The 18,788-nt window shown below is 39.7% G+C and overlaps 1 protein-coding gene across 1 annotated transcript; it reads right to left on the bottom strand.

Moving 5' to 3' along the window:
- Positions 1-2,938: 2,938 nt before the first annotated feature.
- Positions 2,939-17,848, bottom strand: LOC109414144 (transmembrane protein 169). The gene is made up of 3 exons (XM_019687918.3): positions 17,488-17,848; positions 16,701-17,160; positions 2,939-3,591 (listed from the first exon to the last, which is right to left on the bottom strand). Exons 1-3 carry the CDS (start codon positions 17,650-17,652, stop codon positions 2,981-2,983), a joined length of 1,236 nt encoding a protein of 411 aa, XP_019543463.3. The 5' UTR covers positions 17,653-17,848; the 3' UTR covers positions 2,939-2,980.
- Between the last annotated feature and the right edge of the window lie 940 nt (positions 17,849-18,788).

Raw genomic sequence — 18,788 nt, 5'->3', positions numbered from 1 at the left:
TAGATAATTTGTTTGAATTTGCCACTGTCAATCGGGTTTTTTTCTTTTGAAATTACATTACAATAGGATTGACAGATGTTTTCGACCAACTCAATAAAATGGCACGTTGAAATATCATCATCCAAAAACCCATTCCTGTTTTCTATATTTCTGACTCAAATTACGTCCACGCAAAGGACTATAATGTAACAGAATGTTAACTTGCTCCGCTTTGCCGCTCATCCTTTGCCGCGTTTTTCCAAATTTCTGGAAAAAAGCGCATTTTAGTACAATGCCGCTCTTGCCGCTAAACACTCATTGTGCGCAATCATGTGGCGTCCCATGTGTTGGAAATTTGCCGTTGCCGCTCATGCCGCTATGCCGCCCACATTGTATTTGGGCCTTTTGAACTTGTGCAGTAAACAAGCTATTGCGCATTGCGCGGTTATAAATGCGACGATGAATTGCGGAATCTCAAATAAAAGTGCGATTTTGCGTCAGATCGTTCCGGTGTCTTCACCGCGCTTATTCATTAGCTCGTGAGCATAAGTGCGGTGAAGGCACTGGAACGATTTGATGTAATATCACACTTTTATTTGAGATTCCGCACTTTGTCGCAGTCCAGTTAGCAATGCAATAAACTATACTGATGCAATAATCATTTCCTTCCACTTCCCTTCATTGACCTGAATCCTGACGTAACAGACGCCATTCTCGCCTAACAATGGAAGATCATCAACACTCATGCTTTGCAGGATGTCTTTTAGTCCCAAGTAGTCATCCATTTGATTTCTTGTGTGAGTGTAGTTGATCTGTAGGTGATACTGGAGTAGAATCTACAGGCAAATTCAAATAATTTGCAATCAACGATGTGGGCATATTTTTGGCACTTGTCAGTGGTTGACGATTTCCTGATTATGAATAGCCAAAAAGAAAAACCGTAGTCCTGACTCTCAGCACGCACCTTAGTTTACCTAATACCGATTTTTTTTTTTTATTAAAATCAGCTATTTTTTGTTTCGTCATTAGGATGAACAATTTTTGCAAATAAGTCTCTCTAATAAAGACAAATCAATCATTCAATCAATTTTTGCAAATAGTGATAAAAAATCGTTATTTTTGTATGCCGCAAATTAAAAAAAATAGTTGCTCTGATAAAATAAATCATAATTATTTTCAGGTGCTTTCAAAAGTGCCAACCTTGCAGAAGACCATGAATCATGATTGTTTATAATCAATTCAAAGAAATTAAAAACTTATTTCCGCATTAGTCTGGTTCCTAATGTGAACCATAGTGAATTTGTTTGTCGTTTAAGAAGGTTGTGCTACTTTTCCACGAATGTCGGTTCCCCGAATGTCGTTTCCCCGAACGCCGTTTCCCCGAATGCCGTTTCCCCGAATAACCCTTTTCCCCGAATGCCGTTTGCCCGAATAAGTACGTTTCCCCGAAAAAAAAATGATGCACTGTCAAAAAATGATTAGATGCAAAATTGCTACTGGATATTTTTTAAACCTAGGCCGCTGCTTTTATTAGTTTTATTTCTAAAGTATTGTCGGCTAACACTTAATCAGAGGAAACTTCCTTCCTACAAAGATGGTTGTTCTTTCGAGTTCTTTGGGAACTGTTAACATTATAGTTAATATTGATTCACTAAAAATGTTCCTTAGATTTTTGTTAACGTCGCAGCTTTCAAAGAAGGCTATTCTTTCAAGTTTTAATTAACATCGCAAGTAATATAGTTTCACTAGAAATTTTCCCTTATTTAAAAATGCAGTTCTTTAAAGTTTTCATGCTAACAAGTTTATTAACATCACAACTAATATAGTTTCCCTAGAAATTTTCCTTTCTTTCATAGAAGGCGGTTCTTTCAGGTTTTAGTGCTAACAAGATTTTGTTAACATGGCAGCTAATATAGTTTTCCTAGAAATTTTCCCTTCTTTCAAAGAAGGCGGTTCTTCCAAGTGTAAATGCCAACATGTTTTTGTTAACATGGCAATTAATATAGTTTTTGAAATAACTAGTACTGACAAAGTTTCCGTTGAAGTTGTTATATTTAGTTAAATCTCAGTTAAATCATGTACATACATACAAAAATATTTTTTAAAGAATATATAAAAACTTGTGAATTGAAACTACTTCTTACACGTTTCGGGAAAACGGGAATTCGGGGAAACGGCATTCGGGGAAACGACATTCGGGGAAACAGCATTCGGGGAAAAGGGACATTCGGGGAAACGGCGTTCGGGGAAACGACCTTCGGGGAAACGACATTCGGGGAAAAGTAGCACAATCGTTTAAGAAATGTGTCAATGAAATTGTGTTTCGTCATAGTTTGCTTGTAATTTGTCAAGATATAAAACAAAAACGGCATAGGTCAACATGGGTTTCGCACCGTATTATCGTACCTATATTAAGTTTTGAACATTCGATAGTCATATGGTCCCTCAAATCCTCGAGCAGTTCATGCTGTGCTTTTCATTCCAGGAAATAAATCGACAAACGTGTACAATCGGACGTTTGAAGATTTTTCTTTTCTTGAATGAAATGTGCAACAGCGGTTCAAATATTATCCAGGTGAGGGTATAACCGCAACAGGTGTGCTCATTCTGCAAATAGAGTGACGTAGCAAAAGTCGTAGTCGTATATCGAGGTGATAAATCTCGACTCGAATGAGGTGACTCTCCATTTGATTTACACGGCGAGTCACTTCATTCGAGTCGTGATTTCTCACCTCGATATTCGACTCCGACTTTTGTCACGTAACTCTATTCCTATAGACTGAGCACAAGAAAAATGGCAGGCTAACATAAACAATTTGGGAGTAACCCATTTGGCATACCGTTTCGTTTTGCATGAATCAAATTGGCATAACGCCGTTTGGCATACTGTGAAAAAAAGTTATTCCAAACGGCATTATGCCAAATGAAGTACTCCCAAAAATAAATTCTTGCTTAGTCAAGTATACCTATGGAATTTTAGAGACGCGTACAAATCTTCCCCTTATAGTGACAATTCTTCGGTGGATGAGTTTATTTGTGTCGATTCGCTTTGTAGTGGCCTATCGGGCTCTACTCCCGTACCTCCCGGAGGGCAAATGTCCGTCAGTATGACCACCTCGTACGGACTACAGTCCGATAGATGCAAGAAAGAGCACAACCATCCGTAGAAGCCCTTTTCGATGTCGCTGATTTCGTTCACCCAAGCGGTGAAATGTAAGCTGACCTGCCTAAACCCCGCGTAGATTCCCAGGCCCACTGTGCATAGGACAATGGCCAGCGGATAAGCGAGGATCAATAGCGGTGACATGAACAGCTTATGCAGATAAGACTTTTCCTCGTTGAAGTAGGTGAACATATTGTACCACGTGACTGTTCCGATGTAAAACGAGTAGATACTAGTGGTAAGCGTAACGATGGGTAGACAGATGATGGACAGCAGAAGAATGTGAATCCCGGCCCGGAGGGTACATTGGCAGCAACAGTTTCGTTTCGTGCGGCACACTTCCTCGTGAGCCGCCAGTGCCTGCTTATTGATTTGCTCAAGTTCTTCTCGGGAAATGTTCAGCTGCACATCCATCGATTGTCCTTTTTTGCGACCACGTTTGATGGTTCCTGTAAATGGATGAATTTAGATTTAGACGTTTCATGTGTGGTGTAGGGTGGGGCGGGGCAAGATGGGTCCCGGGGCAAGATGGGTCAGTGCCATTTTCGGGCGCATCCCGAGCAGGAGAAAATGGCTGAAGAATAACAAACTCAGGTATGGAAAACCGAATACCTACAACCTGAACGAGGTATTAAGAAGCCCTGCATAAGAGGTAAAATACCTAAAATAATAACTGATGTGTATTCTGTGAATAACACGTGAATAATGACATCAGGTATGGCAATACCTAAATAATAATCGGCGATTTTTCCATACAAATAGTGTTTTTTCCATAATTGAGTAATACCTCAAACAGTCCTTAACACCAAACTAATAACTCGTTGAGGTATTTTATCAATACCTACAAAATACCAAAGTGAGCTATTTTCAATACCAGGATAACCGATCAATACCTTGTCTTGGTATGATACCTGATTTAGGTATGCTGCAGTTATGTGTCAGTTATTCATTCCTGCTCGGGATTACTCATGTTTTGATTATGTTAATAATTTTGTTAGATGACCAGCATAAATATACAAAAGTTTGGGACATTGATTGAAAAATTATACACTCTCATTGGAAATAAAAAATAAAATGGTTTTTTGCCATTTTTCTTATGCGATACATTCCATATATTCTCCATATAAACGGCCGTGGGACAAGATGGGTCACCTTCAATTTTGAACGTATTTTTGGAGCATTCAAAAGTTATTTATTTTTTATTACAAGACTATCTCATAAATGACTTCAATCAAGCGGAATGAACGCTCAAAATTATAACATAAAATTATGATATTTTTTTAGTGAAAACATCGATTTTCAAGTCGCCTCAGGACCACTCAAATCGTAAAGTTTTTTATATTCCAAATAAATTTATAAAATGTTTACTAGTAGCTCTTGTTTACTCAGTATGGATATGGAGCATATTTGAATGCGGAGCAAATCTTATATTTTGACGTTTTTCGTTGAGAAAATGTTAATTACTTAAAAGGTGACCCATCTTGCCCCGCACTTTTTTCACGGCACAAAATCGATCACTTTTTAAAACTGCTTGTTTAACATCATATTTTGTATTTAATGAACTTTTTATCGACTTTTAGCATAGCTAACTAGTGTATTAAAGAGTAGCGGACGAATGCAAACCAATCCGATTTGTATTTACGAAGTTATGGTGATCCATCCTTATGCGACCCATCTTGCCCCGCCCCACCCTATTATAAAAAAAATTACTATGGTTCCGATATGTTTTTTGTTATTCATTTTATCTAGTCCCAGTTGGAAGCTAGTAATAGAATATAGCTTATGCTGTTGTTCTCATGATTTTTTTTCACAAAATGTTGCAATATTGGGCAACACTTAAGTGGAACGATCATCCATCCAACTGAATGCGATTCCATATTTATGGCGGGTAGGTGCGGGTAGTGTACATTAGTGTGGGTCATCGGAACCGTTTTCTCAGATCAAAGCTTTTTTGGTTCCGTTTCGGGTCCTGAGAATCTGTGCAAAATTTGAGCACGATCGGTTGCGTCTATACTTTGCGCATTGCAATTGAAATTTGTATGGGATTTTGTATGGGGAAACATACATTTTTGCATTTTTTTCATAAGTTGAAAAAGTTTGTCTGAAACTTTTTAACCGATACTATAGAATGATAGCCTAGGATGTTCTGAAAAACTTTGTTGAAGACCGCAAAGCGATCCGATGCTTGTGAAAATAGTTATAACCAACGAACCGCATGCATGTGTTTATGTTTTAACATGTAAAGGAATAACAATAGCAACAAAATCATGCTGTTTCGTCAAGTAATGCCAATGCTATAACTTTTTTCATATGCATCAGATGACTTCGCGGTCTTCGACAAAGTTTTTCAGGACACCCTAGGCTATGTTTTCATTTCATCGGTTACATGGTTTTAGAAAAATTCGAGCATGTTATAAAAAAAATGTAAAAAAGTGTGTTTCCCATGTAAAACCCCATACAAACTTCAAACGCGATACGCAAAACGTAGACATAACCGATCATGCCCAAATTTTGCACACTTATTTGGGCCCTGAATTGGGATCAAAAAAGCATTGATCTGATGGGAAACCATTGAATTTTCCATTTTTTCATATAAACGATGACTTACTCTAGTGTACATACAACTTGACATAGTTATCCTTGCACCGTACCACCCAAGTATTTAATCAAACTGAAGCTTTCAACCCTATATTTGAACCTATTTGAACTACTTCAGATGATGTAATTATCACAGCATCACTGTCAAAAATCAGCGGAAAAATGCTAAAGACAGAATGATACAAATTGCTTGAAAGTATCCATAAGGAAACATTCGACATACTGTTCACTTTATTCTAAAGTATATAGTATGCTCAAACTTCAAAAATAACCCAGCAAAACTGGGTTCACAAGAGAAGTTATCCTATGAAAAAAAAAACTTATTTGAAGTAGAACCACGTGGGCTACGCTGTTTTGCATAAACCTGAAAAAAATAATAATAAAAAATGTAGTCATTTTTTCCTATGCTGAAAATTGATTAGAGATATCCTAGCGACTACCCAAACTAGACAGGGATGCACTCTTCACAATCGCAGCGCAAAAAAAAGGAATCATCAACGGTAAACCAAATCGATATCAATTGAAAAACTGGTGTTCCTATTAGGGCTTCTCCAGGAGATCTTCCCGGGACTTCTCCCTGTGGATATTTCCTAAAGGTTCTCACGGGAAATTTCACCTGTGATTTCTCTCTAGAGATTCCTTCTGGTGTTGGCCATGGGATATCTTTCAGAATCTCTCTCCATTTACCCTAGGCTTCCTCGTAAGATTTTTCCCGGATTGCCTTCTGTGGTTCCTGCAGGAGCTTTTGCTGATATTTCTCATGGAGTTCTTTCCGTGATGTCATTCAGAGCTTTTCCCAGGATTTTCCTCGTAGTTGATAACCCGATTTCTTGTAGCGATCCATTTTTGTTTACAAATTTTCCCGGGCTTGTTCCCAGAGCTTTTTTCCGGAACCCCTACCAGAAATTGTCCCAAGAATCTGGATGCTTCCTTTAGGATTTCACTAATTGTTGCTACCGGAGCTCTTGCAGGGATTATCCAAGAGTTTTTCTAGGAATGTTCGTGTAAGAAAATCCCGGAGAAATATCGGAAGAAATCCCAGTGAAATCCTGCGCAAAGACTTATTTCAAAAACTTCGGAGTAATCCCGGGAGGAAATTCAAGGAGAAACTCTAAAAACTTCTTAAGAGAAATCCTGAAACTACGGGCGAAATATCGGGAAGAAATTGAAAGAGAAATATTGGAAAATTCTGGAACAAATCTCTGGCAGAACCTCTGCAAAACTCTCGCAAAAACCTTGACAGAAACAGTTGAGAAGCTATCCCGGATAACCACTATAAGAAAGTCGCGAAGGAACTTCGGATAGATTCTGGAAGGATCTCCGAGAGGAATCCTGCGAGAAACTCTGAAATCATGGTCATTATTATGAGTGTCCTTACACGATGAAAACAGATCACGATGACACATTGAAAATCCACGATTAAAAAGTTTCGGGTTAATCAAACGAGAATCACTTTCACCGTTCTTATTAACGGTGTCATTTTTTTTTGTTTTCACCCTTAAACGACACGCGTAATAAGGCCCCAATTCAGGAAAACCTCTAAAATAAAATGCTGGTTGGTACTTAAGCAGAGATCGCCTGAAAAACTCCTGCAGAAATCCTCGGAGGAATTCTGGTAGAAATCCCAGGAACATCTGTCAGAAATCCCGAAAGTACACCGAAAAATTCTCGGAATGAACTATTTATGGGAGCACTTAAAAAACATCTGGTGGAAAACTTGCGTATACTGGAGGAAGCCAGAAAAATTACCGTCGGGAAACCATTTTTTGATAGATTGAAGGAGGAACGAGGAACTCACTGAAAGAATTCTGTGAAAACTACGAAAATATTTGAAGAAGCAATTGCGGTAGAAATCCAAGTAGGAATCCCGAAACAAATTCAAGGAAGAATCATGGATATAATTTCGAAATCTCTAAATTACTACACCACCAGCTAGAAGAGGTTCTTAGCACCATCATAAAACCAAAAAAACAGGTACAGGAAAGACAGTTCTCAAAACACTACAAGACTAATACAAGATTAATTATAGCCATCAAAAGTTACTTGGTAGACATCCAAGTTCAGCTTTAACAGCTGTGTAACCCAAGTAATAATATTTTTAGTCAAATTGTCTAGCAGAGGTTCTCAGAACCATCATAAAACTAAATTAAACGGTATAAGGTTTTTAGGACGGTTCTTCAAACCTCTTCAAGGCAAATTGGGCCTCAAAATGTTACTTGGGACGGAATTCAACGGTCATATGGTCTATGGAATTACTGATTGGGCTTCAGAATGTTTTTTTTTTCTTATTTTTTTTAGAGTGTTTGGATGTCATTAAAAAAAATCGGTGGATATGGTTGAGCATTTTGTTACAATCGCCCTAGAATAACACTGGGAAAAATCTCAGGGATTTTTATTTTGTATAATAAGTGGACACCGTGTTTTCAAAGATGGTTTTACATTTAGAAGGCATAGACTTCTAAAGCTTTTTTTAAATTTCCAGGCTTTGTCGCGACCCACAGTTTGGGAAACTATGGTCTAATGAACTTGAACTCCTCAAAAGGACCAGGACCAGCAATGATTCCGCCAATCTTTATGAAAAATTTAGCAAAGGATCTAACCACTCTTTTGTTCTGGATTTTTGATAAGTCACTGGTGGCCAAAATGTTTGCCAAAATGGATAGGCAACTTTTTTTCTCTTACAAAAAAGTACAACATGCTGTAACTTTTCATACAGCGTATCAACAATTCTCAAATTTTGACTATTTGTCAACCTATTATATGTGCATCATTGGCACGGTAAAGGCTGCGCAATTCAGATCCCATTGTGATCCATTAGCCTCTGCCCAGCAACTCCTATCCCTACCTCCACGCGGTACCGGCCGGAAACTATGAGCAACCTTAGGGAAGATCGGGTAACCAACCCCGGTGGGAACTTTGGTCGTAGGCTGACAGGGAAGGGGGGTTTGCTTCGGTAAACCTGAGCGTCTGTTCTCCAGGAGGAGCGGCTCACAACAGCGTCTGATGCCCATGTTAGGGGCGGCTGATTCACGTCCGAGTGCCAGGGAAGGACTCTAAGCTCAACTGTGCACTATGGTCCTCCGGAAAGTAAGGGGTTGGTGTCAGGCCCTACTAGCCAGCCGTAAAAAAACATTGTAACGAAAAATCAGCAACAGAATAATACGAACCGAGACCAACGGCAACGACCCCAGCGAACAAACAGGACTTGCGATTGGAAACTCGGTACGTGGAACTGCCGATCTCTCAACTTCATTGGGAGCACCCGCATACTCGCCGATCTACTGAAGGACCGCGGGTTCGGCATCGTAGCGCTGCAGGAGGTGTGTTGGACAGGATCCATGGTGCGAACGTTTAGAGGTAATCATACCATCTACCAGAGCGGCGGCAACACACGCGAGCTGGGAACAGCATTCATCGTAATGGGTGATATGCAGAGGCGCGTGATCGGTTGGTGGCCGATCGACGAAAGAATGTGCAGGTTGAGGATCAAAGGCCGATTCTTCAACTTCAGCATAATAAACGTGCACAGCCCACACTCCGGAAGTACTGATGATGACGAGGACGCATTTTACGCGCAGCTCGAACGCGAGTACGATCGCTGCCCAAGCCACGACGTCAAGATCATCATAGGTGATTTGAACGCTCTGGTAGGCCAGGAGGAGGAATTCAGACCGACGATTGGTAAGTTCAGCGCCCACCAGCAGACGAACGAAAACGGCCTACGACTCATTGATTTCGCCGCCTCCAAAAATATGGCCATACGTAGCATCTTTTTCCAACACAGCCTCCCTTATCGTTACACCTGGAGATCACCACAGCAGACGGAATCTCAAATCGACCACGTTCTGATTGACGGACGGCACTTCTCCGACATTATCGACGTCAGGACCTATCGTGGCGCCAACATCGACTCCGACCACTATCTGGTGATGGTCAAACTGCGCCCAAAACTCTCCGTCATCAACAATGTACGATACCGGCGACCGCCACGGTACAACCTAGAGCGACTGAAGCAACCGGATGTCGCCTCAGCATACGCGCAGAATCTCGAGGCCGCGTTGCCAGACGAGGGCGAGCTCGATGAGGCCCCTCTAGAGGACTGCTGGAGTACAGTGAAAGCAGCCATCAACGATGCAGCCGAGAGCACCATCGGGTACGTGGAACGGAATCGACGGAACGAATGGTTTGACGAAGAGTGCAGAACGGTTTTGGAGGAGAAGAATGCAGCGAGGGCGGTAATGCTGCAGCAAGGGACTCGACAGAACGTGGAACGTTATAAACAGAAGCGAAAACAGCAGACCCGCCTCTTTCGGGAGAAAAAGCGCCGCCTGGAAGAAGCGGAGTGTGAAGAAATGGAACTGCTGTGCCGTTCCCAAGAAACACGGAAGTTCTATCAGAAGCTCAACGCATCCCGCAACGGCTTCGTGCCGCGAGCTGAAATATGCAGGGATAAAGACGGAGGCCTCTTGACGGACGGACGTGAGGTGATAGAAAGGTGGAAGCAGCACTTCGATCAGCACCTGAACGGCGTGGAGAACGTAGGCACGGGAGCCCACGGCAACGGAGGAAACGACGACGCCAGTGCAGCGGAGGACGGAAATGAACCAATGCCCACGCTGAGGGAAGTTAAGGATGCCATTCATCAGCTCAAAACCAACAAAGCAGCTGGTAAGGATGGTATCGCAGCTGAACTCATCAAGATGGGCCCAGAAAAGTTGGCCACCTGTCTGCATCGGCTGATAGTCAGGATCTGGGAAACCGAACAGCTACCGGAGGAGTGGAAGGAAGGGGTAATCTGCCCCATTCACAAGAAAGAAGACCATTTGGAAGGTGAGAAATTCAGGGCGATCACTATTTTGAATGCTGCCTACAAAGTGCTATCCCAGATCATCTTCCGTTGTCTGTCACCTAAAACAAATGAGTTCGTGGGAAGTTATCTAGCGGGTTTCATCGACGGCCGGTCGACAACGGACCAGATCTTTACCGTACGGCAAATCCTCCAGAAATGCCGTGAATACCAGGTCCCAACGCATCACCTGCTCATCGACTTCAAAGCGGCATACGACAGTATCGACCGCGCAGAGCTATGGAGAATCATGGACGAAAACGGCTTTCCTGGGAAGCTGACTAGACTGATTAAAGCAACGATGGACGGTGTGCAAAACTGCGTAAGGGTTTCGGGTGAACTATCTAGTTCATTCGAATCTCGCCGGGGACTGCGACAAGGTGATGGCCTCTCATGCCTACTCTTCAACATCGCTCTGGAAGGTGTTATGCGACGAGCCGGGCTCAACAGCCGGGGAACGATTTTCACAAAATCCGGACAATTTGTGTGCTTTGCGGACGACATGGACATTATTGCCAGAACATTTGGAACGGTGGCAGAGCTGTACACCCGCCTGAAATGCGAAGCAGCAAAGGTCGGACTGGTGGTGAATGCCTCAAAAACAAAGTACATGCTGGTAGGCGGAACCGAAAACGACCGGTTCCGTCTGGGTAGTAATGTTACGATAGACGGGGATACTTTCGAGGTGGTGGAGGAATTCGTCTGCCTCGGATCCTTACTGACGGCTGACAACAACGTGAGCCGTGAAATTCGGAGGCGCATCATCAGCGGAAGTCGGGCCTACTACGGGCTCCAGAAGAAACTGCGGTCGAAAAAGATTCACCCACGCACCAAATGCACCATGTACAAAACGCTAATAAGACCGGTAATCCTCTACGGGAACGAGACATGGACCATGCTCGAGGAGGACCTGCAAGCACTCGAAGTTTTCGAGCGACGCGTGCTAAGGACGATCTTCGGCGGTGTGCAGGAGAACGGTGTGTGGCGGAGAAGAATGAACCACGAGCTCGCTGCACTTTACGGCGAACCCAGCATCCAGAAGGTGGCCAAAGCCGGAAGGATACGGTGGGCAGGGCATGTTGCAACAATGCCGGACAACAACCCTGCAAAGCTGGTGTTTGCAACTGATCCGGTTGGTACAAGAAGGCGTGGAGCGCAGAGAGCACGATGGGCGGACTAGGTGGAGCGTGACTTGGCGAGCATTGGGCGCGACCGAGGATGGAGAGCGGCAGCCACGAACCGTGTATTATGGAGAAATATTGTTGATTCAGTTTTATCTTGAATTTGATGTAATACTACACCGTGTCCAATAAGTTCTCATACAAAATGCAAATTTAGAAAATAGCATTTTATTTCACATATGTGATTCATATTTTCAAAATGAATGCATGTTTTGAAAGGCCACATAATACTGATTAAATAAAGCATTTGGTTTAGAATAACTTTATTTTCTATTTGTTTTTATAAACCTAGCAGTACACTTCAGTTTTCTGAAATCCGTTTTCTCCGGCACGCAAGAAAAATATCCGAAAAGTTTATCATTCTACGGTAGCAAAAAAGAGTCCATAAGGATAAATTTTGAGTTTGTATCCCAAGTTATGTACCAAATGGATATACTAAGGCTAAAACAATACAGTTTTAGTGATGATATGGTAACAAATTTGCAAGTAAGCTCAACTTAGGCTGATTTTCATGAAAATAACCGTTGTTTCAAAGATAAACATCATAAAACGTAAATTTTGGACAAAATTTACCATAATAGAAATGCAAGCATGTTTTATAGGTGAGAATGGTGTGAATAAACCAGATAAAATGCACCCATGCTTCTTTAACACAATAAATCTCATTGAAACAGGTGAATGGACATTTTTGTACAATTTACGTTTTATTTTGTACAAAATAAAACGGCTCCGTACTTTACCAATACAGGATCTCATATTTTTTCTCTTGTGGTCATAGTTGCTATAAGCAATGGGGAGGACAGAAATCTAATTTGTTTCAACTTAAAACCATTACACGTTAAAATACGACGAAATACCAATGAAATGGCGTGCGTGCCAGCTGAAATGGACTTACGACACATAAGCGATCAGCAGAGAAGGATAAAGGACAGTTAGTTCCGAAACATATGCTGTATTTGGTGTATGTTAGTTGGCCTTTCAATAAATAAATTTACTTTGAAAATCTCAATTACAGATGTGAAATGAATTGCATTTGATTTTGTATGAGAACTTAGGGAACGTTCAAAAATTACGTCCAACATTTGGGGGAGGGGGGGGGTCTACAAAAGTGTGACACTACGTGTATTAAGTATAGGAAAAATACGTGACAGAGGGGGGGAGGGGGGGCAGGGTGTCGACTACCTGGAAAAACCTGGAAAGTCAGGGAATGTCAGGGAATTTATTTTTGGACCTGGAAAGTCAGGGAAAGTCAGGGAATTTCGTTGATGGTCAGGGAAAATTTTTCACGATAATCATAAAACGAGGCATTTGAATTATACAAGTTCCTACAGTTAGGGAATTTGAAAAACTAGCTAAATTAATTCTTTAAGTTGTTAAATCCATGATTATAACTTAAGATCAAATCAAGATATTATCTTAGTCATGAGTTTTGTAGTTTCAGTTAACGTAATGCTGTTCTAAATTTTATCATGAAACCTTATTTCATGTCAAACTTACAAGTTCATTTCCCAGTACTCAACACATATCATTTTTGGTGAATCTTAGGCCCATTCTTTAGTTATATCGTTTTGAGATACTTCATCTGTATGGATTTCTAATAAATTTATTATCGTATTCAGTCTTGAGATGCCCAGAAATTCGTTGTACTGATTGTATTGTACTGATCGTTGTATTGAAGTTAGTTTTATTTTGTTGAATCCCCTGCCTGTTTCTTTTTCTGATTCATTCTAGATCTACGATCCCAGTAGAGCTTGGTTTATTTATCTCCAACTTCTTTAAGTACTTCTAAAGCCAATCAAAGCCTTATGCAATTAGAGAACTGGATACCCAAGATAGAGTCTAAAATGTTTTAGTCAATTCCTTTCAATATTCTTCTATTACAAAAAAAAAGTTCCTTGTCCCTTGGTGTATTGATGGCCTTGTAGAAAATTATTAATTAATTTATTGAGGATTTATATGAAGTTTATAAGGAATATTTTATAAGATATCTGCAAAGATTTCTAACGGGATTCTTAATGAATTTCCTAAAATTACTTAGCAAATTTTCCTTGGCAAATCCTGATAGCAGACTTTTCGCATGTCATTCACGAATTTTCGATTAGGTAGTTTTCTTTTGTGTATTAAAAGAGATGAACCAGCCTAGGGCTGAAAATCTCTATAATAAAGAAATAAAGAAATTTTGTGTATTCAAACGCCATCTCTAGTGATCTCCTGGCATAGTCCTTACAAGGATTCAAATGGAAATTTTTCATGATTTGGCGGTATTTGACACCTATCCTGAAATCGCGTTTATAGATTTTTTCTCTAAGATTCATAATAGTTTTCTGTCGTATTCTCAAACTATAGAAAATTTATGAAAATTTAAAATTTGGGTGAACTTGTTAAATGTTTCTTGGCCAAATATCAAAAATTCCGATGAGAATATGGAAAGCATCTAGTGACGAGTTTACCGATGATCCCAAAACACTTGCAAATTGTTTGAGACTTAAGTAGATAAATACACAATAAAACAGAAAAGACATTTTCTTTATACTGGTTGATGAGAAGATTCTAGAAAGACTTCTGAAAATGTTGAAAATCCATTCCTGAAATGCATTTGAAAAATTTCAGCTATTTCAAGATGATAGTATGTAACGGAGACTGGATTATCAATCTCTTAAAAGTCCTTCATGTGAAATTCATGCTGCAATACCAGTTTTTGATTTTTTTGGGAAGAATTTCGAAACATAATCTGTTAAGCATCCTGTAATCGTATTGTAGGATTAAACAGATTTCCAATCAATGCTAGTGTTATCAGGTAGAGTTTAGCAAGAAAATCCATACGACTTTGCAAAAGTGTTTGATGGAGATAAACTATTGTTAAAACATAATATCTAGAAAAATAACCTGGTGAAATTTCGAAACATCTAAAGAAGTTCAAAGTGAGTTTGGCGGCATTGTGGCAGACCTCTTAGATAATTTTCCATAGAAAGTTACAGGATTCATAAAGGTTATTTTACACTTGACGAAAGTTTATAAGCTACATTCAGATGTTTCCAATATATTTAGTGTGCTTATTTACATCAGTAGCAGTAATTATATATCAAAACTTTTGGATGAACTTCTTGTTCAAGGATTTTTGTCCAGTGCTCGACGGAAATCCAGTTTATATATTTGAGTTTTTTTTTTCAATAAGGAAACTTAATATACAAAACAAACATGTTAAATTTGCGACAAAATTGCAGCCACGGGATCTGAACATATGGAATAGCTTTAACTAATAAAACAAAATCAAGTTGCCATTCTAATGATGCTCTAGGGTTAACGTCCATCGTTAAGGGACGAATGACCTTCGGGTTAAAGTCCCTCGAACCCAACAAAAGAAAAAAGAACGTCCATCGAATATGCTTATTGTCATTTTTTGCATTTTATTTCAAAAAAAATATTAATTAACTTTCTTAATGGATTTTCAACTAAATTAAGGAGTTTTTGATGCACATAAAAGTTATTTCCAGCATACCGTATAAGGTAGAAAAATTCGGAAGAAAAGACTACCAATATGCCTTAAATTTCTAGGAAAAAATCTGGCCTTGTTTTTTTCTTCTATTTTCCACTCCTAGAAAAACCGGGTAAATTAAAAGAGTTTTATTTTATCACATGAGTAGACACCCTTAAGCTTAGATTTCTATGACCTGGAATTTTCAGTGAAATAGACTGGAAAGTCAGGGAAAGTCAGGGAATTTGATTTCCAAAATTGAGTCGACACCCTGGGGGGTCTAGAAATCCCAAAAATTGATGGACGTAATATTTGAATCTTCCCTTATTGGACACGGTGTAAATATGTAAATGAAAAATGAATGGTACAAATTTGAGCTCGATTGGTTAATCTTTCGCAAAGCTACAACCGTTCTCGTAAAACACTATTTTTTGGACAACTAATTTGTGAGCTGTTATATCTCGGAGACCAGTGAACCGAAGTGAATAAAATTTTGTGCGATTATCAACAATATAATAATGCTTGAAAATTCTTCAAAACATAGGTACTTTTTAAACGTTGAAAAAAGTTATGATGATTTGACATTTTCACCCATATAGAGGAAAATGAGTCAAATTTACAATGCCGCACAAAAAATACTAAATGTGTTTTTCCTTTAATCTAAATGAGCTCTAATATATCTTATTATAGATATCTTAAACAGAAGTAGAAAATCTTTGGATATCAAAAATAAAATTTAATAACATAGCTGTAAAAAATACATTTTTTCGAGAAAGGTCCTAAAATTGTCAATCCATCATCACTTTTTTCAACGTTTGAAAAGTACCTATGTTTTAAAGTATTTTCAAACATTAATATATTGTTAATAAACGTTCAAAATTTTATTCAACTCGGTTCACTAGTTTCTGAGATATGACAGCTCAAAAAATAGTTATTTAAAAAATAGTGTTTTACGCGAACGGTTCTAGCTTCGCGAAAAATTAAAAAATCGAGCTCAAATTTGTACCAATGATGCACATATAATAGGTTGACAAACAGTCAAAATTTGAGAATTTTTGATACGCTATATGAAAAGTTACAGCATGTTGGACTTTTTTTGTGAGAGAAAAAAAAGTTGCCTATCCCAAACATTTTGGCCACCCCCTGTATATGTATACTAGTATACGTTGGTTGACGAAATAAATAAATAAATAAATAAATGAATAAATAGATCCAATCCCACTCCCGACAGACTCGCAAAATATAATGTTCCTTCGGAAGGGAAGTAAAATGTGGCTCCCGAGATGAATAAGCCTAGGGCTAAAAATTTCATTAGTACAGATAAATACCAATCTTTCAAAACGAAAGACACCCATGAAATCATCTTTCTAGGGTTAATCTTAGTTATTTAATATTAGCTATTTGACCACGTTTTTTAGGGAGTGCCTAAACCACGTTCACCATATTATTGAAACTCACCTGTCAAAGTCAAATAATTGTCCGGCGACATTGAACGTCTGCTGTTGTATCGATCCAGGCTGTATTGGTCCATGTCAGCATTGAGAACACTCGTCTCTCCAGATTCCAGGTCCTCATAGTTACAAACCGCAGACGGCGACTGTCTGCTGCTGATTTCGTCCACATCAGTTCTTATATTAACACGCTTCTTCGAGCGCTTTCCACTTCCGGTGAGAAGCTCATGCGATTTGCTAGACTTCCTGTCTAGACTACTCTCCGATATGCTGCTCGGTGTAACTGTTGAGCTATCCTTCAACGGATGAAACTGCTGCAGCTCATTAAGATCGTCGTCTTCGTCTAAATGCTCTCCTCGGTTGCTACATTTGCTTCCATTGATCTCGATTATCTCCTCGCTATTCCATCGTTTTGTTCTATGTACGTCGTCCCGTTCCACCGATAAATCCCAGTCTTTTTTGTTACCCTACAATATAACACCAAAGAGAGCACGTGTTGCTTTATGTTGTCTATATCTACAGCTCATTCATGCACCTCTCCCTAACAGACAAACACAAAAACCCACCACCCACCACCCTTATGATAAACCACCCCCAGGGGATGCATTCAAGGCATAGACGTCAAAACAAAACCAATGCATGCGCAAAGCCGACAAAGGGCCATAGGGAGTAGGGACTATGCAAAACAAGAATAAAGAAGCGTCCCAGAACGGACCCACCCCGAAAAAAATCAAGATAATCACAAAACCTTTAAATTAACACTCAAATAAATGGAATCCAGCCCGGAACTATACCTGTAAATTAACTATGTGATCCACATGATTGCCAAGGAATGCCTTCTTTCCGGTTTGCCGTTTCCTTGGCGGTATGAAAACCGGAAAATCTTGCTGAGGTGATTTCGCCTGATGGGGAGACAGCTGTGGTTGTCGAACTAGGACCTCTCCACTGTGACCTACCATTTCGGGATGTCTTTCTTATTCACAAATTTTGAGATCTAGCACTTTTCTTTTGTCAACCAATTTGTTACTAAATCGATACGTTTTTCTTCTAGAAATCTAAGCGAAAATCTTCGACAGAGAGAAGTTAGTCTGCCATGGTGGAAATGTGAAAAGCAACTAATGATGCTTGAATAAAGAACTAGGCAGACGCAGATGACACCCTTGTTGTTGATCCAAAATAAAAGGGCTCATTTAGGTGCTTTGCACAAACTAAATTGAATGCATTTTCTTGATAATTATGAATTTATTTCTGTAAGGGTCGTATAATTGATTCTTCGTAGACAGTAATAATTAATAAATCACAACTGTAGAAGATAGTATAGGGCAGATCATGTATTTTGAACAGGCTGATGACAACGTTGGAAAAATTGTCGTTCAACTTCCTTAGAAACCAATTGGTCATTTTGCAAAGTTACTGATAAGTACGCTTACAATATAACTGTACAACATGTTTCTGGTGACAAGAACCTTAACGAAAGCAATTGACCTTAAGAAAATTTACTTTAATTAAAAAAAAAAAAACTACTGAAGGAAAATTTCTAAACATCGTTTGTAGAGAATGGCTTAACAGATCTTTTGATGGTATTATTCTGGTGATTCCTCTGGAAAAATATTCAGGAATTTCTTTAGTAATTCCTCCAGGGAGGCTTTCAGGAAGTTTTTAAGAAATTTATTCAGAAATTAGTAAAAGGAGACCTCCCGATATTTCTCCCCGGATTGTATTAAATCTTACATAGTCTCCTTAAGAAATTTCAGATATCCTTTCAAAAAATCTTTCAGGGATAAGTTTTGATCCGCCCATCGTGCTCTCTGCGCTCCACGCCTTTTTGTACCAACCGGAGCAGTAGCGAACACCAACTTTGCAGGGTTGTTATCCGGAATTCTTTCAACATGTCCTGTCCACCGCATCCTTCCGGCTTTGGCCACCTTCTAGATGCTGGGTTCGCCGTAAAGTGCAGCGAGCTCGTGGTTCATCCTTCTCCGCCACACACCGTTCTCCTGCACACCGCCGAAGATCGTCCTTAGCACGCGTCGTTCGAAAACTCCGAGTGCTTGCAGGTCCTCTTCGAGCATGGTCCATGTCTCGTGTCCGTAGA

The sequence above is a fragment of the Aedes albopictus genome, chromosome 3 (assembly GCF_035046485.1).
Source record: "Aedes albopictus strain Foshan chromosome 3, AalbF5, whole genome shotgun sequence".
Lineage (NCBI taxonomy): Eukaryota > Metazoa > Arthropoda > Insecta > Diptera > Culicidae > Aedes > Aedes albopictus.
The sequence above is the reverse complement of the archived record's forward strand: the minus strand, read 5'-3'. Positions and strand labels throughout refer to the sequence as shown.